This window comes from Podarcis filfolensis (assembly GCF_964270895.1).
Source record: "Podarcis filfolensis genome assembly, chromosome: 8".
NCBI classification, from domain to species: Eukaryota; Metazoa; Chordata; class Lepidosauria; order Squamata; family Lacertidae; genus Podarcis; species Podarcis filfolensis.
In genome coordinates, this window is record NC_139611.1 from 50,941,604 (window position 1) to 50,967,802 (window position 26,199).

Genomic DNA, 26,199 nt, shown 5'->3' on the forward strand with positions numbered 1-26,199 from the left:
TTATTGGTTTTTCATGTAAACACTACACAGTCAAAACCCTCCCCCACATATGGGTGCAGGAGAGCAGCATTTCAGATCCCAGTGTCCATTCAATGGATGTCAGTGTTCATCTGAAATTCCTCCAGTTCTGGATTCTTTTCCTTCCTTGGTGTTACTCCAAACTGCTTCCCTGTATGACCACTTGTGCAATCCATTAGTTTCTACATTGAGTCACTGTAATTACAGTGACTGTCCAGCATTTAGGGTCAAAATGCAAGGATGACCAGCTAATTCAAGGATATGTTTACATTCTTTCATAACCTTTTTGGTAGTATGGTGTTAAAGTACCATTCAAATCTTAGACGGCAGTTTCAAAACTGTATGCATTTTAGCTTGTTAATGGCATGGTGAAGTACTGTATCATTTTATTTGTATTGTGTTGAAACCAGCCGGCAAGTGTTGGGAGTTGCAGTCCCAAACAGTGGGAGAACACAGGGATGGAGAAGGTTGCTGTAACCACAAGCACAGTATTTCCTTCAATGAAACTCTCTAGTTTTCCCTCCTCTGTTGCACATTCCATTCAATCCATCTTTCATGCAGGAAACTAGCCTTTCGGATGTGAAATTAAATTATATCTCAACACAAAACTTTATAATTCAGCAATGATTTGTAAAGCTTAGCCATGGGCTGCCCTTTCAGCAATGGACTTTTAATGGTGGATCTGCTGAAATGTGGCGTTTTATCAGTTTTCTCTCTTTTCTTTTGAAACTGACTTCACCCAGATTTGAGCATCAGTTGGAGTCTATTTCTTTGTTGAGAGACTGAAATCAAATCAAATTGACTTATCCGTGCCTGTGATAGTATTGCTCAAGCAATATTTTTTTGAATCAAACGTTTTCCAGTTCAATCCATTCCTAGAACCATTTTTATTACCGAACCATTGTTACCTTTGAATGCTTTGAGTTATGACCTAGAAAATAGAGAATGTTGTTCTCTGGCTGAATAAAACCTTTTCTTTTCTTCTTCTTTTACAACACCCTTTTGTTCGCGTCCTGGAAATAACAGCAGCTTTGTTTTGTATATGTTTAATCAAGTTTCTTCTTTGGAAGAGAATGAGTGCAGGAGAGAAAGAATTCCACTGCTGTGCCGTAGAAGCATGTGACTTGCCATATGCAATTTTTGTAACCACCTAAGTTCCTCATGGTGTCTTGATGGTTTTATATTGGACTGCGCAAAATTTTCCCAGGGACACTGGGACATAAGAGTCATTAAAACTAATTACAGCAGAGCTGCGGAAACCTTTTCACCATGGGGCTACATTCCTTTTACCTTTGTATGACACACCAGTTTCTACACACAAACTGCTCTTCACCCAGGGAAGCAAGAGGTATTGTCAGGGTTCAGGAACATATTTGCCAGGCAAAGTGACTCAGTGTGTGAAGCTCAGTATTGTCCACACTGACAGACAGCAGCTCCCCCAGATTTCAGGCAGGGAGTCTTTCCTGGCCCTAACAAGAGATGCCAGGGATTGAACCTGGCCCCTTCTGCATGCAAAACGGATGCTCTACCAGTGAGCCAAGGCTCAGTTAGTCAGATGAGTGAGCAGTGGCAAGAGTGGTGAGGAGGAAATGCCAAGCACATTCAAGGAGGGAGTCCATTGAGAGCTTATTGCTCAAAACCCCCAAAAACCTGGAGTCAGCACTGCATTGCCATGATGACTGCTCCTTCCCCTGTGTCTGGCCATTCCCTGAAATGTACCAAGTGGCACCAACTCATGTTGAGTTCTTTCCTGTTGAATGTCTGCCTGCCGTATAGATGCCAAGGACACAGAACCTTTGTTGTGGGGAGGTGGTTGGGAAACACAGTCACTGTACAGGTATGCTGTTGGGTTTTCTTTTCTTAAAAAAAATAAAAGGTAACCCAAGCTTTAATTGTCAAATTGCACCAAGCACTTTTCAAATCTCTCCTCCAGGTTTTGCTGCACTCGCCTCCCTTCTTTCTCCTCCCTGATTTGCAGCAAGATGTCTTCTGTTGTTATGTATTCCCCCTCTTCTCTCTGCTGCTTTTGCTTTGATCTAAATTTATCTCCTTCCCACGCAGAGTGAGCCGACGTCTCTTTCTTTACTACTGTACATTAATTATACAAGCAGTGCAAGATCATGGAAATCTGCTTGCTGACAACCTCTTTTTATGCCAGAATATCAAATATCATTCCACTGTATTTCGTTGGCGATACTGCCCTTGCTTCCTGCCCTAAGGTTCTCTCTCCCCTGGGCTCAGACCTGTATTCTTATGTAAGGCTACTTCTCCCTTGCTTGCACTCTTGCTCTGTGAATGTGTTTTCCAACAAATTTGGGATGCAATGTATGTGACAGAACCCCTCCGGTGCAATTAGTTTATATTTGCTACAACTTTTGAGTTCTCCCTGATCGCTCATTGCCCCTCATTTGCTTCTGCAATGCTCTGGAATGTCTGCAGTGCACCTGCTAAAAGAGCCACAAAGGCACATTGAAGGACAAATATGCCACTTAGAGCCTCAAGCTGGGATATTTTCACGCAAATAAATGTTCTCACATGTAGGTGCAGCAGCACACCTTATAGGAGAGGAGGCTGGGAACACCATGCCCAGTAACTGCCTTTTACTGTGTGAACCAGGGGAAATATACCTAGGTCAGTTGCTGACAAAAAGCAGCTGGCAGGGGGCAGAGAGGGGGGGGGACAGAGAGTTTTTATTGGGAATTTGCTGCAAGCTCCATACCCATCTGGATTGCCTGTAATATTCCCCCACTCCCTGCAGAAGTTTAAAGTAACCATGGAACAAGACCTGCACATCTGTCTCTGTGTGATTCTGTCTCTAAGTGAAAGATATATATTTGTGTTTGATTTGTAACAGCCAAGCAATTACAAAATAGTAAAACTGTGCCTTTCTTTGATTCTAGATCTTCAGACGAGCTGACAAAAATGGTAAGTCGTCTTATTGATGAGTGTGGGTGTGTGCTTGTATTCATTTGCTTGTAAAATTAAATGATATATGTCCTTTACAGGGGATTGCAGGGATTGAACCTGGAGCCTTCTGTGTGAAAAACATGTGTTCTCTCACTGTGCTAAGGACCTTCCCCTGTGGCAGGCTTGGTGGAAAAGCTTTGCTAATGCAATTCACATCTATGTGGTATTTATACATTTGCACATCTATGTTCCACACAGCTGTGCAAATGTATAAATCTTCTTCCCATATGAGTCCACTGGATTTCATAGGAGTTACCTGCTCTGTGTTACCTCCTGGGGAGAGGATGCAAATGAAGTTCCCATTACACAACTATGCTGCTGCAGGTCAGCAGGTGCTCCTTATACACCCTGGTGGGAGAAAGACTGAAATGTCCTTTGCAGCAACAGCTAAAACCCAAACTTTGCATCAGTGATAGTCAGCTACTATCACAGCCACAATTCCTTTCTTCGAAAAACTTGGGGCTAATTATTCTGGGTCCTTGTTAAACATACAAAGGCAATGCTATGGCAGATGGAACTCAGAATGGTTGACCTTGAGGAAGACAGCATTCCATCTAAACATTTCGTTATATCCAACGAAATCACAGAACAACTTCCAGTTGTGCAACAGAACCTCCCCACTAGAACCCCTAAAATCTGCCTTGCATGTTCCCCCAACTCTCTGAAGCAGGTTTTGGAGTGCGAGGGGCGGGGAGTGGGAAGGAAAGTTCCTTTGCACAAGCAGAAGTCGTTCTACTCATGGATTGACTTCATTGGGTCCCACCCGAGCTCTCTGTCATCCTGGACTCTTTTAGGAGTTACCACTGTTCAGTACATAATCAGTGCTGACCAGAGGTGTGGAAGACCAGGCCCATGGTGCCAAATGCAGCCCTCCAAGCCTTATCTATCTAGTCCTTGGTACCCTCCCAAGCCACGCCCCTTTCTCCAGGCCATACCCCTCCCTGGTCCGCCTTCATACTGTGGCTGGATTGGGTCCTTGAACTCTGACAATGTCTCTTGACTGGATGGAGGGTAGAGGGAGTGCCTGAGTGTATGCAGAAACTAGCCTACTGGAGAAAGGTAAACATTTACATTAATGGTCCCACCCACTTTTTGCCTCTGTCACCACCAACTGTTGGCATTTAGCCTTTGGAAAGCCACCCAGGAAGGAAGGGGGCTGAGAAAAGTCTCCAGGTACAGACAGTACTGAGCTAGATGGACCAATAGTCTAACTCTGTACATGGCAGCTTCCTGGGGAACCAGGCTTGAAGGTAGCAGTTGAAGTTCCTTGAAAAGAATGGAAGGAGCATACAGGATAGTTGATTCTGCACTACTTGCAAATCCATCTCCAGATTTTGAAACACTGTTCAACCCCCCACGCAGGAACTTGGAGGGATAAATTGCAATTAATATATCCTCTCCTATCCATTAAAACCCATCCCACAAAATTGGCAGTGGAAGAGAGGCAGAGATTACAGGAGATGCGTGAAGGAGGATGCCTGCATGTACCAAGCTGTTGAATCAGCCCTTGAGTTGCTATGTAGCAGCCCAGCTTGCTACTGATGGTTCAAAGGAGAGTTTTCAGAGGTACAGATGATAAAAGGAGTCATTACATCAGCTTTCCACAACTTGGTGAACTTAAGATGTTTTGGACTACAACTCCCATCAGTCCCAACCAGCCAGCTGGGACTGATGGGAGTTTTAGTCCAAAATATCTGGAGCTTGCCAGGCTGGTGAAGGCTGCCTTATATAAATGCAAGTAAGAAGGAAACTTTCCCTCACTCCCTCACATTTAAAAATAAATCGCAGCTGTGTGTTTTATGGTTATATAATTGGAGAGTTGTATATTTTCTTCCACAAAATGTCTTCAGCTGCATGTAGATGTTCTTTTTATGGGGGCAGAAGGTTCTGTCTTTTGTCTGTGCTAAATTGGAAGCCGAACTCTGAAAAGCTCTGCCCACTTGAAAGCTTGCATTTCCCCCACGAAGACTACAACAGTACCTATTCATTAGGTGTCTGACATACACGGGCTTGCTGTGTAGGTTACTGGTGCACAACCAATCTGTTTTGAAGACAGCATCCCCCCTCTAGGCCAAGAGTGGAGAATCTCCAGCCTGTGGGTCAACTGTTGGGCTGCTATGGATCTCACTTTGGCCCATCAGGCTGTTCCTGCCAAACCACATCCACTTGCCCCAGACCTGACGTGATATATGGCATCAAGTGTGAGCAGTAGTATAGTAGCAAATTCAGAAGTACAGGGTCCCTTCATGATAGTCACAGCCATACCTGCTCACAGCCCTGCCCCCTTCGAAGCTTATACAATAATCTTATAATTATACAATATTAATCTGGGATGCATTGCAACAATCAATGAAGATCACCATGTGTTGCCTTTCAGCTCAATCTACTATTTTCTGTGCATGTACCTGGGCAAATGATTTGGAGTATTTCAAGACCTTCTGTTGATTTGAAGAAGTTGTGTTTTCTTGAAGTTCTACTGTACATAATAGAACCCACACACCATTCCCTTGACACTGAAGCACCTTGTTTTTTCAGTGTTCCTAAATGCTTAGCTTTGGAGCATACAGACCAACTCTTCCTTGGTGTTCTTCTTGCGTGATTTCCCCAGGGTGATCCTAGGTGACTTCCTTTCACTCTGACTGCATCTAATCAGCACAAAGGATGAGCAGACTTCTCAGTGGCTAAAAAGCTCTCATTCATGCTGATTGGGCAGCTCTAGATGCTGGAGACAGAGACCTTGCTGCAGAAATAGTAATGGGTCTTTGACCCCCTCCACCCATGACCACTACACCTCTGGCTTCAGGACAGATACTGATGTAGTGAACTTCCAGTCCTTCATTTTCTTGGGCAAGGTGCACACTCACTGCCCATCAGCTGAGCCTGATCAACTGATGGGCAGTGCCAGCATGCCTTGTCCCAGGAGCAGGAAAGGATTTCAGTGCAAATTTCTTTCTGAACACCCCCTCCATTTTAGCAGGCTTTCAGTGCAAATTTCTTTATGATCCTGGAACAAGCCTCTGTGAAGGCACCCTGGGAGCACAGCTTCAAAGAGGCTCATCATCTGATGTGAAATCGGTTGATTGTCAGGTGGGTGACCACTCACTGCAGTCTAAGCTCAGACTGTAATTCTCCAACTGCCATCTAAGCGGGTGGGTATTCTTGTAGCTAGCAGACACCCTGTATTCATTTTCATTAAAGTGGCTTCACAAATCCTTGACCTGGAATCTTTGAAAGAAATTGCAAATGGTTTGGCAGTTGATCAACTGGAGTGGACAGGTTCTTTGTGTTACAACCATTGGTGTCTGCCACTTATACATGCTGTACAAACTACTAATATATCACAGTCCTCAATGATGGAGACAGTCTTTGTGTAAGGTGATGATGGAACAGTTGCTGTGTTCTGAGTTGCTGTGTTAAGAAGAATGTTGTGCAAGCAGGCACCACACAGTTTTCCCCACTGAGGAGTACCTGAGAGTTATTGCTTTCTAAAGGAACCCTTAGCTTTATTGGACTCCTATTCTGCAACATACTTATCCTGACTTTTGATGGGCGCAATCGTTGCTCTAATGTTGTTGACATGTAGTGATGCTTTGTCTTTTCCATGCAGTTGTAACTAGTGACCTGTAAAATATAATTCAAGCTGACGAATTATGGCTGCATGTTAACAAGTAAGAAGGCAAAGTGTTAAAACCCAGCCAGCCTCTTAAAAGCCTTTGCTTGTTGTGCTCGTCAGACTTGTGGGGGTGAAATAAAGTTAAAACTGGAGTGAGGGAAAAGCAAGTTCTATGCAGTGAGCCATTACTTAATAGACTCTGTATGCAGCTGCTAGGCACTTTGAATTAAAATGGGTTTGCAAAGTCAAGCTTGCATATATGGATTTAGTGCATCCATCCCTGAATGTCTCTTGCATGGATTACTTAAGAGTCATAGTAGAGAGGATATATTGGATTTGTTGAGTTGACCATTAAGGATGATCCACTGAGTGAGTTGGTAGCAGAGTAATCATGGAACTGAACTCTGTTGTCCTACTGATGCCATTTCATTTTGGGCAAATTGCTTAAGCCCAGTGTGCATTTCTGTCTGTTAAACATCAGTGATGGGTACACACAGCCAGACAGTTTGGATAATGAGCATTTCACACAACAAAGCAAAAAGCCTGTTAATATTTCCTCAGCTTTTAGTTGATTGCTAACCAGCCAGAACATCTGTTGTGAAAAGCTGAATTGTCATAATATTAGGGAGACAAGGTGTTGGCACTTTCAATCCTGTTGTGGAATCTGTAGATGTATGTCAGTGAGGTGCTAGGAAATTTTTGTTTCCAACTGAGCTGTGCACAAGAAAATATGAGAGAGAGGGGATGGGGAGGGAGGGAGATGGGAAGATGTGACTGAATGTTATCAAAACTCGCATTTCCTGGCTTAGAAAGTCAAACATTGCTTGCTTGCTTGCTTGTATCCTTGCATCAGAAGAGAACCTAGTGGAACTTTTTTTCTTCTTCAAAGAGCCATTACTCTCAGCCTTTGCCCCCCTTCCCCCTTCCAACAATCCACTTCCTTGTCCTTCTTTCTACTTGAGCATTGGTAAGCTAGAAGAGGAGAGGTAAATCTCTTCATCCACCTACTAGCACCTGACTATTAGGACTGTATGTCAGGGACTCTGGAAAATGACATTTCCCTTGTTCTACTAAATGTTTGGGAAAATCACAGTTCCCAGTACTCTTGGCATCTGGTTCACAGCTCTAGCAGGGAACCAGACATTGGAAGGGGATAAATTTCTCTCCCTCCTTTCAGGTACTCTACAGTTGCCTCTGTGTTCTTGACATACGTATGATTACATACTAGAGCCACAAGGTCATGCTTAGTAGGACTGTGCCAGACAAATCCCAGATCCTGAACTGAATCCAGGGCAAACTGAGAGTTGCCTGTAGTGGGTCATCCCTAATGGGCTCAGATCCACCAATGATGATTGGGGATTGTCAAAAACGAGGCGGTTGGGTGACTGCATGTTGAATTGGGAGTTTAAACCCTGAATAAACATCCAGTTGTTGATGAGGAGAGGGAGGGAAGAAGACAGAAGCAGAGACTCTTGTTTGTCTCCCCACCACCACCACTTACTGACCACATGCTTATTTGGGGTTTAAACACCTGATTCAACATCTGGTGCAGGGAGAAGGAGTCACAGGCAAGAGTCTCTGTCTGCTTGTCCTCCTTGTCCTCAGGCCAATCACATGTTTAATTGGGTTTAAAACCCTAATTGAATAGTTAGGATTGCACAAGTTTCAGTTTAGGGACTGGACTCTCTCATGTCGGTTCCAGGTTGTCCTGGGTCAGAACCTGTTGGATCCAAGGTGCTGAATTGGGCACCAAACTGGAGCATGCACTGCCAAAATATTTAGGACACTGAAGGGGTACAATCAGTGTGATTTTCGTTTTCATTTTATTTTTTCTTATGCTGCAGCAACTGCTCTCCCCACTAGCTCCTGCATCAGCTGCTTTTGAGATACCCCTTGTTTTCAAAAGTGGTTTGCCATGTGGGAATAGGGCTATTATCTGTGAAACACAAGCAGGAACATATCCAGAAATGCTCTCTGTGTGGGGCCCCATAAATTCTGCTGGGGCGTATAAAACATCTTGTAATTCTCATGCATAGCACACACTGACGGGGACACACCTCTCCATTTTCTTTTTGTGGTTGTGTGTACATGCTTTGTTTCTTAGTCTCATATTTAGAAGCCTACACAGTGTGGCAGAGAACCACAAAGTGGGAGAAGAGGGTGACATTCAAACTTCATACCTTTTTTATCAATATGAAGGTTTGTTTATGCATCCCACTGCTTGAGTGATAGACTACCTACCTGCTCAGTGACTAACAGGGTGCACATCTCTTTCTATTGCTGACACTGCTACAAGTAGGGATGGAATAATCTATCAATTTCAGTTTCTCATTTTTCCAATCTTAAGTTCAGTTCTCCACATTTCTGCATCTGTTGTTGAACAGCCCTCATTAAAATTATAGCCCTCATTAAAATTTGTCTGCATTCTTCTGCAAATTTCTCCAAATACATACACTTGTTTTGTATGCAGCTTTCATTACTATGCTATTTTTGCAAGCAATTTTTCCTAATATAAAGCATTTGGTATGTTATTGTCCCAAATACATGCATTTTTATGTGCAATTTACTTTACTGCATGCATTTTTGTAATCATTACTTGACTGGATGATTGCATTGCAAAATTCTGAGTGGTGCAGATTGAGAAGAATGCCTGTGTTTCGGTTGAAGTGTTGTTTTGAAAGTGCCAAATAAATAGGCTAGTCTTTAAATGCAGACTGAACTGAATTTCTTCCCTGTCCCAATCTTTAGCCAACTACAAAGAGCTCAGGTTTTATGCGGTAGGGTTTTTGTTTTTTGTTTTTTTTGGCAAAGGCTTTTATATTCTAAATGGAATTCTGTGTCCACTTTGACTCCTGCTGTGTTATGTTAAGGAGGGAGAATTAAATCCGTTCACCTGCTTTTCATCTATGGACTTGCACAATCTGTCATTTGCTCTTTGCTTGGAAGACCGGCTCTGTCTGTGCCACCATCTCCAATGGATTCTTTCTTGTCTCTGGCCAGCTGTCACCCCCTCTTGTGATGGCATCTGCCATGAATAGCCTGAGTGACAGTCTTTGCCATTCTTTACCCTTTCCCCCAAAATGAAATAATCTCTGTATCTCAGCTTTAGGAAACTAACTGAACATGCATTTAATAGAATACGGCACTGAAGTACTCAGCTCAGCTAAATTTTGCAAGTTTCAGGAGTGGGGCAAAACACCCCAAAGATTGAACTAAGCTTTTTTTTAAAAGGGGGGGCAAGGGTTTTCCACAGGTGGTCTTACCTTTACATATTTATTTATTATCTCCCCTTTTCTTTAACAGCAGTAGCAATGACAAAAACATTGCTTTATCATTATGTATCATTCTGGCATTCCTGGGGATGAGAGATAGGTACCCCCATTGTGGCAAGGGATTGCTTTGAAAAATAATGGGCTAGACCATACTTCTAAGAATGTCCCATTCTTAGAAAGCATAGGTCCTAGTGGTTTTCCGCTTGACCTATGCTTTCTTGGCACAGGTCTAAGCAATCTTCCCTTTGCCCCCTCCTTTCCCAGGGAAAACCCACTCTTTAGTGCTAACTAGGAGCAAACGTCAATCCAGAGAAATCCTGAATTGCCATTTGCTCCGATTGAGCACTAAAGAGCAGTTTTCCCAAGGGAAAGCAGCAGGCCAAGAGGAAGGGTGAATGAGCCCTCAGAGGAGGCCCGCTGAAATTAATGGATCTAATGTAGCCATGTTCACTCATTTCAATGGGTCTGCTATGAGTGGCATAGTTGAATGCTGCACTTTGCTCTCTACCCACCTGTCTTGGCTGAGTCTAAATCCACAGAGCAAAACTGGAACCAAACTGTACTTCCCCACTAGTCAGCTGTTTTAGTGTCTCAAATACTGACAGGGCTTCAACCCCATTTACAGTAATCAGGACAGTAAATGCTAATCCAGCTGGTGTCATTGGATACTATTTGCAGCTCCACCCTAACCTATAATACAATAGGGCTCATGGTGACGTCAGGTGGTTGAAGCCCTATCCGGGGATGGAGGAGCTCAGGATGTAGCCCATTGGCTGGGTCATGTTCCGCACTCCAATATTAAAACATCACATTCCCTAATATAGCATGTTATTTGAAGGCTACAGCCCAGTCCAACACATACCTCCTTTGGAAAGCACCACTATGTTCAATGTTGGAAGACTGCAATGCATTGAATGCTGCAATGCAAATCTCAACCCAAAATACAGAGAGAAAACATGAATACATTCAAAAATATACATTTTATTTGCACAATCTTTTTGAAAATATTGATGATTAAGGTGGAAATGGGGCCGCATAGAATTATCAGCGAACACATGCATAAGTGACATGGAAAAGAAACTTTGCCGCAACAAAGGAATAAAACCCACAGAGCTAAATGAGTGTTAATTAATTTCCATTTATGAATCACTTCCTCTAAAATATCTCAAAGTGGTTGAACAATAAAACAATAAAAAATAAAGCAATTACATACATAAGACAATTTCAGATTCAATACAGATACAGACTGGTATAAAAGTTCAGCCTCAAGGCAGCTCCTGGGTTTAGTTAAGCCCCACAACATCTTACAGGGTGTTGATCTTCGTTGCAAACAAGTTAAGGATATTGTGACCATAGTGATCTACTGCTCTGGTGCCTTCCGTCATGATTCCAGTGTGCACTGTCAGAAGAACAAGACTTTAAAATATATTCCCAAACAGAGAGAGCGCTTGATTATTTTTCCTTTGGAAGTGAAACATCTGGATCAGAGTTGGTCATGCAAGGCCAATCTGGCATCATTTGCCATGGGCTGCCAGCTGAATAGGTAATAGAATGATAGTGGTGTTTATAATTCATAAACTCATTTCCTGCAAGGGATTGGACAGATGCCCCCAAATCAAATTCTGCTTCTGACATTAAGATATTAAAAATGCACATAGTTAAACTGGGAAATAATGATTTATTTATCTTTAGTTCCATTCATAGTGTGATGGGGACTGTAAGAGAAGGTTTTTGAGATGGGCAACCTCCAAGGATCCGAAAGAATGTAGCCCGTCTCAAGAGAACACTTTAATGCATTGATGATCCTGTCTGTGAATCATGAGACTTGAAAGAGATAATAAAATGTGTGTCATAGCCTCTTCCCCCTCCTTGCAAACATAGTGTTATGAGTTTGGAGAATGAGGCAGCCTGGATGAAACCCTGGTTCCCCTTCCAAACTTGGGATCCTGTATCTGTGAGAGGAGACTGTATCAGAAGCAGCTTGCCAAACCAGTTCCTTTGTCAACATAATGGCTTTGGCTGACTCATTATGTACCAGGGTGCAGTAGCTAGGGATCACTAGGAATGGAAAATAAAACTGCCAGTATCATAATGCCATTATGCAAGGGAGCGGGTGGCACTATGGTCTAAACCACTGAGCCTCTTGGGCTTGCTGATCGGATGGTCAGTGGTTCGAATCCACGTGACAGGGTGAACTCCCATTGCTCTGTCCCAGCTCCTGCCCACCTAGCAGTTCAAAAGCACACCAGTGCAAGTAGATAAATAGGTACTGCTGCAGCGGGAAGGTAAACAGCGTTTCTGTGCGCTTTGGCTTCTATCACGATCCTCCATGCGTCAGTGGCTGTTTAGTCATGCTGGTCACATGACTTGGAAAGCTGTCTGTAGACAAATTCTAGCTCCCTTGGCCTGAAAAGCGAAATGAGCGCCACACCCCATAGTCACCTTTGACTGGACTTAACCATCCAGGGGTCCTTTATCTTTTTCCTTTACCTGCCATTATACAAATCTATCATGTGACTACATTTGGAATACCGTGTCCAGTACTGTTCACCTCACCTCAAAAAGGATATTGTAGAGTTGGGAAAGGTTCAGAAAAAGGCAGCATTTTGGGATCAAGCAGGTGGTGATGGAGCAACTCCCCTGTGAAGAAAATGTTGCTGTGTTTTGGACTTTTTAGAGAAAAGGCAAATGAGAAGGGACATGATAGAAGTTTATAAAATTATGCATGACGTGGTGAAAGTGGATAGAGAAACTGGTTTTCTCCCCCTCATAACAGTGGAACTTATGGACATCCAAGGCTGGAAGATTCAGGACAGATAAAAACAAAGTACTTCTTCATGGGGCGCATAGTTAAAGTGTAGAACTCCAAACCAGGAGGCAGTGACGGCCACCAACCAGGATGACTTAAAAAGAGGATCAGACAAATTCAAGCCATGATGGCTATGTAGCGGCATAGCTAGCTGCTCGGGTGCCTGGAGCACTGCATGTGCCCTGCAGCTGGGGGCGGAGCAAGCCACTCATAGAGGCGGGGCAAGCTGCCCATGAGGGTGGGGCGAGCCAAGGCAGGGCGCGCTGCGTGGAGCCTCTCTGCAGCCTCCCCCTCAGCTGTAGGGCGGCTGAGGCGGTGGGCAGACGCAAGCCCCACGCTTCTCAAAAAAGCAACATGGAGCTTGCAGGCCGCCTCCCCCTCAGGAGAGACACGTGACTCAGGCACGCTGCAGGCCTTGCGGTGTGACGCCCAGTGCCCCCCGCCCCACCTAGCTATGTCTCTGGATTAGGCAGATTCAGGGAGGAGAGGGCTGTCGAAGGCTACTAGCCATAAAGGCTGTGCTCTGCCTGCAAGGTTGGAGGCGGCAGTGCTTCTGCTTTCTGGAAATCACCCGAGTGCTCCTGCAGTGGCGTAGGAAGGGGGGGTGTGGGAGTTATTTTTTCAAAAACACATATTGTTGCCATTCTGTCACCCACCTCAGTGCTGACACCCACGGCAGCCCGCACCCACTGTGACCACCTGCAACCTCTTAATCCCACCCAGGAAGGAGAGGCAGGTGGGAGGGAGGAAGAGGAGGAGGGAAAGGCCTCAGAGATGAGTAAAGGGTTCTACCAGGCTGGCTGTGTCTTCTTAGGGAAAGGTGTGGTTGGTGGATAAGCAGATTTCTATCCAGCCTCTCCTCCTTGCCATGCAACCCCTGTCCCTCCCTCCTTGCCCAAGGCCCTGCCCCATGAAGCAGCACCTGACATGATTGTATTTTCCACTCAACACCTGTTGATCAGATGATCCAATCATGCAGGGTGCTCCTTTGCAAGCACCTTCCTTTGCCTTCTCAACAGAAGCAACGTAATATAAGTTGCACGAGTCACATTACACTATAGTACTAACCATATTTAGTTTTGCTAATCAGTATTACTATCTAAGGGCTGTTGTGTGCTTCTGCCTCTTGCATATCCTTGTCCCATCCACTTTCCCCATTTTCTTATACCTTCCTACTTACTGCTCTCGTCTGCTGTCTATCATTCTACTTGATCACCAGAAAGGAAAATCATTCTCAGAGAGTCTAGCATATCCAAGTTTAAAAATAAACCAGCAGGCACCAGTGTCTAATTACATATCTAATTTTATAGACGTACGTTCAGAATATGGCATGATTAGAATTTAAGGATATTAATTTTTCATTAGATCTGTCATTAAGTAGACTTTTCCTGGAAGCAGCTACATTTTAAAATATGTGCCCATTTGCAAGGACCTAACATTTCAGAATGAAAACTGGAATATGGATCCATGGGGCAAGATTGCGGGCCAGATCACAAGATCACCTAGCCATCCTGGAAGCAGAAGAGCCATATGGACAGGAACCTTAGCCAATCATGTCTGTAGGCCAGCTTTTGCATCTTGGTCTCATATATACCCATTTTAGTTAGACGCAGAATAGCTACTACAGCTCCCTCCAACAGTATCTGCATTTCATTTTAACACACTGGTCTTGTTGATGGCAACTCTCTGTACAAAATTCAGAAACATCACAAGAAACAAGAGACAATTCCTTATACATTGTTGTTTGGAAGCAAGATTCAGGGAGAAACTGTGGATGAGGGGAATTTCAGAAGCATTCCTAGCTGGAATCTGAATTTTAAAAATGCATCCATAACTACTCCCTACTAAGGGCTCGTCCACTCTTCTTAGAAAGCATGGGTCCAAGAGGTTTTGCCTTTATCCTGCCACTTTCCCCTAGAAAACCTGCTCTTTAGCTCAAAATTGGAACAAACGGCAATCCACAGAAAATTCCATTGCAATTTGTTCTGATTCAGCACTAAAGCATAACTTTCCCCTTGGGAAAGCAGCAGGGCAAACGGAAGGGTGGGTGAGCCCTAAGTCCTCTTCTGCTTGGCATTTCAAGTTTTATTTCTTCTCAAGGTTTTCTACATCTTACTGTGGCTAAGCAAATCAACAGTTAGGAAATAATTTTTTCACAATTATTCCTGCTTTAGTGGGGGGGGGGGGACAACTTGAGAATTGCCCACGCAAGTAGAGTAACACTGGTGAATCATCCTTCATCTATACCATGAAGTCTAGAAAACTTTTTTATGATGAAAGCAGAAAAGGACATCAAGTTGTTAGTCAAGGAAACCATATCCGCTTCCAACTCCTTGCCTTTTAGTCACTATGAAAATGGCAGAGGTGGTCTCCTCTGATATTTAAGGAACAGATTTTGGCATGCATTCAGATCTTTACAGAGTTTCATAAGAATCAGAAAGAAAAATACCAACATGCTTTGCTGCACAAACGAGTCTGAGCCCCTTGAAAGTAAAGCAAAGCATTCCATGGGCTATTAAGTCAACCCTGTTTACACAGGACCTCTGCTTGAGGGCACAAAACAAGCAAAATGGTTTTGTCTAGTTTGGGGAAGGGGTGCGAGGAGCAGGCTTGTGGAGAATCTTGTCTTTCAAGACTGGGTTTAGGTTGGACTTTCTAACCACCAGCTATGCCTACCATCAGTGTCAAAGGCAGTGATCCTCTGAATACCAGCTGCTGGGAATCAAATAGGCAGAGTGCTATGGCTCATAGGTCCTGATATGAGCTTCCCATAAACATCTGATCGGCCACTGTGGATTGAGAGAGCTTTGCTCTGGTCCAGCAGCGCTCTTCTTACATTTTTCTTTCCCTAAGTTGTAACTCTCTACATCCCACAAGTCTATGATTCCTTACAATTATCTAACTTCCTGCTAGAGCTGAAATGAGTTAACCAGACACCCAGATTTACCTCCACAGAATTTGATGGCAAACATCATCTGAACTGAGTGAACATACTATGATTATTCAGTCAACAGCTTATCTTCAGCATCTGTTTTTGACAGCGAGGCACAATTTCTGAGCATATCAGAAGTGTAGCTGTGGATATACATAGATCAGTATCTGAGAGCATCAGCATTTGATAGCTGTTTCATAAAACGAAATCCCCCAAAAGTAGTTTAAAATATATTTGCAGAGGGGGCTGATAGTGGTAGTGAGGCATTGGCCCGCCAACCTCGGTCTGTCTTCAGCCAACTCCCACCTACCTGACTTTTTACAGCCTGCCAGGGGGAGGGTGTCAGATTGTGTCAGTTCCCTCTTCCCTAGGGCTCATCCACACTTGCCTCATGCCTAGAAAGTATGAGTCCGAATGGTTTTCCACTTGTTCCATGCTTCCGAGCAGTTTTGCATTTGCCCTGCAACTTTCCCTGGAAAATACACTCTTTACCACTGAATTGGAACAAATGGCAATCAGCTGAAAACCTGATTTCAATTTGTTTTGATTCAGCAGTAGAGAGTGGGGTTTCCCTGGAGGAAAGTGGAGAGGCAAATGGAAGCATGGACAAACCCTTAGTAGCCTCAGTGTTTCCTCTTGTAGAATTCAGTAGGGAGGCAGAAGATAGAGACAAGCCTAGGGTGACTTGGATCTGCCTGCTACTGACTCCAGCAGCACCTCCTGTTGGGCTCCCTCCCTCCTCTCTACCCAATCTCTAACCTGTTTCTTTCACAGCTCACAGCAGTCACATTTTGGATTTTGAAATCACATTTAGATTGCAAGGTTCCAGTGCTGGTGTTAGGATAAAATTTCAGCCTCAGATCAGATATTCACATTTTAGAAATCCATTTGAAATGTTCATGCATCTAGTTTCACAGTTCCACTTTAGGCATCAGCTTAATTCAGTTGCAGCAGCTGTGACACCTCTTCACTTTTCCCGCAATACACACACAAAAAAAGACTTCTGTATGAGACGGGTGGAAAGACCATTTCAAAGTGTTGCTTCGTGCTTCTGTCTTCCCTAAGGATAGTTGTTGTCAACCTTTTGCATTTACTCCCTCATGATTGTAGGCATCTCAGTCCCTGAAGGAAGAGAAATTGCTAGAGTCCTCTTTTGTAGTAACGGATAGCTAGATGAAAGCTTAATGCCTCCTGGGTCTGTGATCTTGCTGTATGTGATTTGATGCTTTTCTCACTGATTATACTGCCAATGTTCATGTACTTTCTATTTTAAAAGTTAGGGATGCATTTAACTAGTTCAAAGGAGCAGCAAGCCATAGAGTGGCATTGCCAGGCTATGCTAGACTTCCCTTCTCAACAGTGTCCAGGCATTATGTCTCACAATCTGTCACAGACATGGAAGACACCCCCTTTCCCTCACCCTGCAGGACCCTTTGTCTGTTGTGTCCTTTATACTGTAATCCTAGACATCCTTACCTAGGAATAAGTAGGCACAAAAACATGCTTGAGTGTGACATTTCCCTTAAAACACAACTGTGGCAGCCACAATTCAGATACAGATAATGTACTAGGACCTTCCCCTGGGTCGGTCTCCTCCAACTCTCCTAGCTCTGCTCATTTCTTCTCATCTGACCACCATCTCTGGGACATCTCTATGGGACTCATGACAAATAGTGTCCCATTCTCCCTAATGGATCAGCCTCCACTATGTGAGAGGGAGAAAGATGTCTTCTTCTTTATTGGGATCTTATGGTGATGGGCTGGTTGTGAATATCTTTAACAGATGAATAAATGAGTTGGAAGTTCTTTGAAATGCAGGTTGGATCTGGTCTCCATTGTGCCCCGATGACATGATCAGATGTCATGAACCCGGGCATACCTGGAGGTAAGTCCCACTGGTGCACACAGTCCCAAGGGCACTGTAGCCAGACAGTCCAAAAGGTCAAATACTGGTCCAGGTCCTATACAGTGAGCAAAGTCTGAAGTCAAACAGTAAGGCCAGGTTCCTGCCTCTGCAGAAGATCCAGGATCAGAAAGCCTGGGTCAGTCCTGAAATCACAGTCTAGTGGAGCTCCTGAAGAAGCCAAGCCATGGTCCATCAATGTAGAAAGTTAAGCAGGTACAGTGCCTCTGCCTTGCTTCCCTTTTATCCCTTCCAATCTTGATTGATGCATCTTGATTTGCTCCAGCTGAGCAACTGTGTCTTTCCACTTGACAAGGCGTGTGATCCGCCCCTCCCCTGAGCCTCATCCAGCTGCACAAACCTCCACCCAGACCTAACGAGCCCCATGATCTCCACCTGGTCAACTAGTGAGCTGGGCTGTGTTCCCTTGCCTGCCTCAATCTCCTAGAGTGCACTGTTCCTGATGCTTCAGAGCCTGCAGTGTCAGCAGAGATATGGGCACCCCTGCTTCTGGTGATATATTCCCTTCCCCTGGCTCCTGTGAGCTGTCAGCTGCTCCTTTGGCATCCTCTGATGTCCTGTGAGTACCTCCTAAGTCCCCAACCTCTCCTTCCCCCATCTTCAGCTTGTCCCATTTTGTACCAGTTGTGACTACACCCCTCGTTCTCTTTCCCTTCCTCGGTGTCCTGCCAGTTCATGACATCAGGATGCATTGGGATTCAGCATATCTAAGAACATAACCTAGTTTTCAATTTTGGTTGGTTGGTTGAAGCTTGATTTTCTGAACCCTATTTTGAGCCTGGCTGTTCCATACCAACCCTCTGTAGGCTAAATACACTAATTTTGCAACAAATAATAAAATTAATGAACACCCTCTAGGAGAGAATTCAAATGAACCACACAATTTGAATACTGCTCAGGCCTGGTCATATTAATGTTTGGGATTTCAACATACCATAATTGTCTCCTGTAAATGCCCCATTAAAAAGAGGGGGAGGGGGGAATCTGACGGATCCTTCCTATGGCTGGCATTTGAAACCTCACAGAAGAAGAGACGATGACAGTTCAATCTCTGAGGCTCCATGGTGGAACTAGATGGAAAAACAGAAGGGGCAGGAGCTGCATTGAAACCCAGCTATTTTGATCCAGAAGGCCGTGTTTTTCAAACACTCCTGGCTTGCTTTGAAGTATACCAATTAAGGTGTGATCTTCAGTGCTAACCAGAAGCAGTCAGCTCTTCTTCACTGTGGGCCGAGAGTGTGCCTTTTCTTTGCAAATTCTCATTAGAGAGATCAGGTGCGAGGGAAATGAATGAGACATTGTTGTGGCTGGGGAATTTAATGGCCTTGGTATGATTTGCAGAGGCCAGGAGGAAGAGGGAGCATCAGTGCCCCCATATCCCCACTCCTTCTCAGAGGCCTTGAAAAACCATTCAGTCAGAGAAAGAGGACTTATTAAAGAAATCTCTTTCTCAGGTGGTGGGAAAGGAGCGCTGCACACATCTGACATGCTTAATTGGATATCGCCTAACTGACCTTGCTGTCGTTGGGCTACTGCAGTGTGCAAAGGGCAACATAAAACATTTATGGAGCTGCTTTCTCATTTAAGATCACAGGAATGTTATTACCAGCCCATGAAATAAAGTTGGTGACTCCAAGGATGGAAATAACCCAAGAATATAGAGTTCTTCTCTAAACTGGTGCAACAACGGCTAATCAAACAAAACAGGTTGCTTGCCCTTCAGAGATTATTAATTGTTTGACTTTTAGAGTGCTTGGGACTGGAAACAATAAGATTGAACACTAAAATAGCCCATGAAAATAAAATTACAATAAGGTCTCCGTCAGAAGTAGTAACACTATCTCAGGAATGTTTTCAGCATGGTCAACCTGAACCCCTTTTTTGTAGGGCTTGTGAAAAGGTTCACCATCTCTCTGTGTCATTTACCCTCAGTTCTGTTATCATGGACAGAAATCTGTGGTGCAGTCTCCAGTTCTCTAGGTAGTCCCTGGTTGGTTGGGATCACCTATGTGACTATGAAAATGTATATGTATTTTCATGAGGCTTTTTAAAAGGAAAAATGCAAACTGATGCAAAAATTGAACTCGAAATTGCAAAATTTGAAGAACTGCGAAAAACTGAAAAGATAATCCCTATGATGCAACAAAAAGGTGGGCTACTACATGGATAAGGTTGCTTTTGACTTCATGGAATATTTGTCTGTGGTCCAATAATAAGAACCTGGTAGACCATATCTGACTGGCCAGCTCTCAAGCATAGTTGACCCAAAATAGTGTTTTTTCGCCCCTTTACTGCCATAGCTAAAGTCCTGCAGAGGACTGGTATCACTTGTGACACGTCACAACTGAATTTGGATACAAATGAAGTGCCAGGGGTATGACTGCAACTTAGAACCATATGGCAGCCCAACTTCAGCTTTGTTTCTTGCCACTTGTTTCCTTGACGTGGAAGGCAACATCTAGTAATTGCTTCATGCAAGTGAGAATCCAAAGGGCATGTTCTTTGCTTAGCTATGAGTCAGTGAGGAAGTAGTAGAGTCACCCCACATAAGCGCCCCCCTTCCAGTCTTGCATGCAGATTTCTAATTACAGTATTTGTACAAGTTCGGTATTCTTAATTACTCATTATAGGTAGAATTTCCAAATGGGGGTGTATTGAAGCCTATTTTCCCATTGTTCATGCAAATCAATTAATACATATATTCCAGGCAATATAATTATGCATATGAGTAACTCACCACATAGATGTTGGTCACTGCCTATGTAGTTAAAAAACAAAAACAACAAGACAAAACAAAACAGGCACATTATTTCTTTGTGACTGGCTAAAAAAAGAAAGGTACTGTGATTCTTGGTAGGGTAAAGTACATAATCTGGTCCCGGGTTCTGTCCCTCCAGATAGGGCTGGGGAAGATCCCTGTCAAAAGTCCCGGAGAGCACTGGGAGTCAGTGTAGACCAGAGATGGGAGAGCTGTGACCCTCAAGAATTTTTAGACTCAAGCTCAGGATGATGGGAGTTGGAGTCCAACCTTATCTGAAGGGCCACAGGTTGCCATGCCTAATGTAGGCCCACTACTGAGCTAGATGAACCAATGATCTGACTCTGCATAAGGCCACTTCCTGTAGTCCAGTTTTTGATTGGTTGGTTTTAAATGGCCTCTTTGAACTCATCTGTTTCTCTGCTACTGTTGAATAAGAATCGTAAATGATTAAATGACTGAGTAATCTGAAAGGGTCTAGTAGAATTACAGCTGGGAAGCTCCCAGGATGTTTTGGGTTGCTGGCCCATTTCATACTACAGGTTTCATCGAAGGCCATAGTTTCTCAACTCTGAATATGAACCTCAGAAATTCATGATGCTCACTTGAAATGCAGTCTTCCTTTCCAGTGGATTTTGCCAATTAATTTAAGAGTGTTAAATGTTATGTCTTGGATTTCAAAATGGAAGGAGTTGACTCTGAGTGTGGCATACACAACTTTCTACCAAGAAGTCACATCAGCACAAGAAAGTATTGTGTGGGAAGAGTTCCTAAGGATTCTTGCTTGCCTTGTAGTTTGGCTAATGGCATCAGAAGCATCTATATTACAAACTGGATTCCACCCCAGACTAGATAACAACTCTGTTTCCCTTGCAGATGTGACTGTAGATTTTCCCCATGCATGCTGGTGTGAAATTTTGGGGACCGCTGTGTTTCCATGGCTATTCTGCTTGACAAAAATTGCACATTTCTGTCTTCCAGAGCATTTGTTTTTTAATGCTCAGATCTAAAGTCCTGCTATGTTTTATAGCATCTTTAATCTCTCATCTGCCAGTGAACATGGAGATAAAAGTTGCAGCTACCCACAGCTAGGCACTTCTCCAGGAATAACTATACATCTGGTTTTCCCCGCCCTCCAGTTTGATATTCTGATCTTTTCAGAATACACATATGTTGCCTGGGGACAGTGTGATATATTGTTCACAGATGTGCTACAACTAAAATATTGGTCCATTTTTTAATTAAAAAAAAAAGCTCTGAGCTACATCAATTTTGTAAACTTTAATTAGAACTTTATTCATGGAACTTTGAAGTGTCAGGCATAGCTCTAATGGCTTTAGCCCAAACGTAGCAGAGTTTTCCTGCACAGCGAAGAAGCTAGTTGAGGTGGAAATGACTAGTCAGCTAGACTCAGAATAACTATTTACAGGATTTATTAAAAGGAAAAATAAAACCAGCAGAGTTTCTGCATACAAAACAAAGCAAAATAAATCCTTTCTTTCTCTCTCTCTCTTAACCATACACAGCACTTCTACTCCTAACACACCCCTAACACACCAAACTGTGCTAGCAATCCCTAGATAACAGAGTTGAGTGCTGGTCGTTAACCAATCAGAGTAAGTAGTTTCTAGGTCAAGCTGACCTTGGCTTTCTGCCAAGAGTAAATTGACACGGCCTTGAGTTAATTGTGTGAAGCCAGAATCTGTAAGTTTCCCATGAGAACCAATTAACAGAAACTGAACACCCCCTCACAGATTCTGCTGGACAATTAACATCAAATACACCTATGTAGGAGATTATTTTTCCAGCAAACCTAAACCCTTGCACATTCGCTTGTTCTTTACCTTTGCCAATGGTTTAGTTAACACATCTGCTACATTTTCTTCACTTGATACATAAGTACAGGTGATTACATTGTCTTGTACACAGCAACGCACATTTTGGTATTTTACAGAGATATGTTTGGAACGCGATTTGAAACCCTCTGTTTTACTTAAGGTTATACAAGCTTGATTATCAATGTAAACTTGTACTGGTTCTCCACAATTTACATTTAAATCTGTTAACAAATGCTTGAAATAAATCACCTCGTTGCACAATTCACTCAACGCGGCGTACTCTGATTCCGTTGATGACACACTTACAACGTCTTGCTTGCGTGACCGCCAGCTGATTAAAGCTCCACCGACCATTATGACTAGTCCTGTGACAGATTTTCTATCCGGCAAATTTCCCCAGTCACTATCACAGTAGCAACTCAACATTTCATCCTCTGAAGAATTTAATTGTAACATATAGCCAATTGTCTGTTTGAGGTATCTCAGAACTTGTTTTACCCCTTTCCAGGCATTTAGTGTGGGTTTTGAGACCAATCTACTTAATATGCCTACTGCATAGCTAATATCAGGTCTGGACCACTGTGCTAGATACAATAAACTTCCAATTACAGAATGATATACATCAGGATGTTCAAATTCAGGACTCTCATCTGTATGAAGTGTTTTTATGAAACCTGGATCCATAGGCACCACTGCCCCTTTGCAATCCTGCATCCTGTATGTAGTCAGTAGTTGTTTAACTTTGTTCTGCTGACTAATTAGGCAGCTGCCATCTTGGGCCCAGCACACTTCCAACCCTAGATATGTCCTAACCGGGCCTCTGAGAGTATCCTTGAGCCACTAAACGAGCTTTGTATTTGTACTCTCCTGTCACCAGAGGTTTAAGTTTGTACACCCACCTGCAGCCTACAATCTTTGCCCCCTCAGGCGCTGCTACTGGTGTAAAAACCTTGTGCTCATTCAGAGAGGACATCTCTTCCTCCATTGCCTGCTTCCAGAGCTCTGCCTCCTCTTTTGGTAACTTTAACACCTCCTGAAAACTCTTGGGCTCTGCAATTACACTAAACACATTTGCAGTATCTGGAGAAAAACGCACCGGAGGCACTCCTTTGTTTTGTCTTTTAGATCTTCTGGGAGAAAATTTTTCTTCTGACCCACTTTCCTCCTCAGAACTACGACCTCTCTTTTGTTGCTTAGCAACTGGTCTCTGGCTAATTCCACTTTCTTGAGAGCTCTTATCTGAACTTTCCTCCCCCTCAGACTCTGATTCTCTATGTTTACCTTCAGAGTCATGAAGCTCCTGGGAAGGTTCAAACCAAACCTCAGTATTGGCATGTAGTCTCTCCCAGCCACTATGTTCACAAAAAGTGGCATTCCTGGAGATCACAATGCCATTTGTCCCTTCAGCAAAGCGGAAACCTTTTCCCAGCTCCTGGTAACCCACAAACACTAACTGTTTGGTCTTAGGATCTCCCTTCTTTCTCATTTGTTTTGGAATTAATACTCAGGCTTTTGATCCAAACACATGCAAATGGTCAATTTTGGGTTTTTTCTGAAACAATTTAAAGTATGGAGTTGTACCTATTGTTTGATGAAAGAGCCTATTTTGGAGATAACACGCGGTGAGCATGCTCTCCCCCCAATAAGACATGGGCAAATCAGCATCATCAAGCATGGCAAACATCATATTTTGTAAAGATCTGTTTTTTCGCTCTGCAACGCCATTCTCCTCTGGGGAAAAAGCGTTCGTTTTTCTATGCCCAATGCCACGCTTTTGTAACCAATCTCTAAAAGCATTTGACATAAATTCGCCACCTCTGTCCGTCTGAATCCTTTTGAGTTTAATGGACAGAAATCTTTCCACAGATGCCACCCAGCCTTTAAACTTAGTGAACACGTCACCCTTATTCTTCATGGGAAAAACCCAACAATAACGCGTGGCGTCATCCACAATTGTTAATGAAAAACGCGATCCACCCCTGCTTACAGCAAATGGACCAATTACGTCCATGTGAACCAGCTGTAGCGGTGACTCACTAACTCTGTCACTTCTGGGGTAAGAGACTCTGTGGGTTTTAACCTTTTTACAAACATTACAATCAAGGTACTTGTTACAACTCTTTAAATTACCCCCATCGGCCAATTCAGACATTTTTAGTACACTTTTCCAGCCAGCATGCCCCATTTTCCTATGCAATAAGTGCACACAGTTGTCATGTATAGCTTTGTTATTCACTGCAGGCTGAGATTTACTGACTACTGCTGCAACTTGAGATCCTGCTTTAAGCCAAAACAAGCCTCCCTCTGACTTAGCAGTGCCTAAAATCTCACCAGCCTTCTTAATAATGCAACTGTCTCCTTCAAAATACACTTTAAACCCAGCTTTTAGCAAACAATCTACAGACATCAGATTGCTCCTTAATGAAGGCACATAAAGTACATTTTGCAGGCATTCACGAAGACAAGGAACAAAAACTGCACCCCCTGAAATCACTTCGGAAGTACTTCCGTCTGCTAGAGCCACCTGGCTGCGCTGTGCTGAGTTCTTGGAAACAAACAATTCATCTGAATTTACGATGTGCCGAGACGCTCCCGAATCGACCACCCAGACAGCTTGTTTCTCATCAGCAATCTTGACCTCGGCGGTCACCAGCTGAGCCGACTGTTTTCGTTTGAAGAATTTCCTTTTATGCTGCTGCTCCTGCTGCTGCTGATCTCGTCTCTGCTCCTGCACCGGCAACTGAGACTTGACCAACTCAGGACATTGTCGTTTTAGATGCGCTGAAGACCCACATCGGAAACAACGCCTAACAGCAAACGCAGACTCCTCACCGGCACGCTGCTCTTGCTTCACCCCTGGCACGGCATGAGAACTCCTTCCAAACCGCCCGCCTGTAGAAGCCTCTGCAGCCAACGACCTTTCTTGCCTCTTCTGCCACTCTTCAATCAAACGCCCAGTAACGTAACTAACTGATAAATCACGCTCCTGTATGCCTTCTAGAGACAAAACTAAATTATCCCAGCTTTCCGGGAGAGAACTCAAAATAATAGCCACCTTCTCCTGCTGGTCTAACGCACAGTCTCTTTCCTGTAGCGCAGCAAACTTTAACTGTAAACTGTGTAGGTGTTCCTGCATTGTAACCCCATGCTGTAACATTGCCTTGTACAATGCCTTGCGAATGAACAGCTTGGAAACCGCTGTCTCACGCACATGGAGTTCTTTAAGTGCTTGCCACACACCTCTAGCTGTCTTGATTCCCCTCACATACGGCAACTGGGAATCTTCCAGCCCCAAGACAATTGTGGCCCTTGCTCTTTGGTCTTTATCAAGGTCTTCATCATCAGGCTTCGCAGGAAACTTACTCACCACTTGCCAGAGACGATCCCTCTGCAGCACTGCCTGCATGCGTTCCGACCACAGCAAGTAATTGGAGTCATTCAGACGCTCAAAAGCCATCTGAACTGGTTGTGAGGCCATCTTGAGAGCGATGTCCCTGGAACCCGGAACCAGCTACTCACGACCACAGAGAGAGAAAACAGGAACCACAGCACCCAGCACTCACACGCTGCAGCTGTTGTCCTTGTGTCCACTGCGTCACCAGCTCACCACAGTCAGGAACCAGCCAGTGTCCATCTGCTGCACCAACAGGAACAACAACTTCTGGAACTACTGGAACCAACACCGTTGATGCTGACACCACCACAACTCAGGCTGGCAGCACAATACCCATAACCTCATGGAACTTTGAAGTGTCAGGCATAGCTCTAATGGCTTTAGCCCAAACGTAGCAGAGTTTTCCTGCACAGCGAAGAAGCTAGTTGAGGTGGAAATGACTAGTCAGCTAGACTCAGAATAACTATTTACAGGATTTATTAAAAGGAAAAATAAAACCAGCAGAGTTTCTGCATACAAAACAAAGCAAAATAAATCCTTTCTTTCTCTCTCTCTCTTAACCATACACAGCACTTCTACTCCTAACACACCCCTAACACACCAAACTGTGCTAGCAATCCCTAGATAACAGAGTTGAGTGCTGGTCGTTAACCAATCAGAGTAAGTAGTTTCTA

At 43.8% G+C, this 26,199-nt stretch overlaps 2 protein-coding genes across 2 annotated transcripts in view; both read left to right on the forward strand.

Moving 5' to 3' along the window:
* SMPD3 (sphingomyelin phosphodiesterase 3) overlaps positions 1–26,199 on the forward strand; it is a 590,910-nt gene that overhangs the window by 366,898 nt on the left and 197,813 nt on the right. The window lies entirely within an intron of this gene.
* The window catches only part of NECAB2 (N-terminal EF-hand calcium binding protein 2), a 162,962-nt gene that overhangs the window by 10,713 nt on the left and 126,050 nt on the right, over positions 1–26,199 (forward strand). Inside the window, exon 2 of the mRNA XM_083624970.1 lies at positions 2,919–2,943. Within this exon, the coding sequence (XP_083481096.1) occupies positions 2,919–2,943 (25 nt within the window). The remainder of the gene's footprint in view (positions 1–2,918; positions 2,944–26,199) is intronic.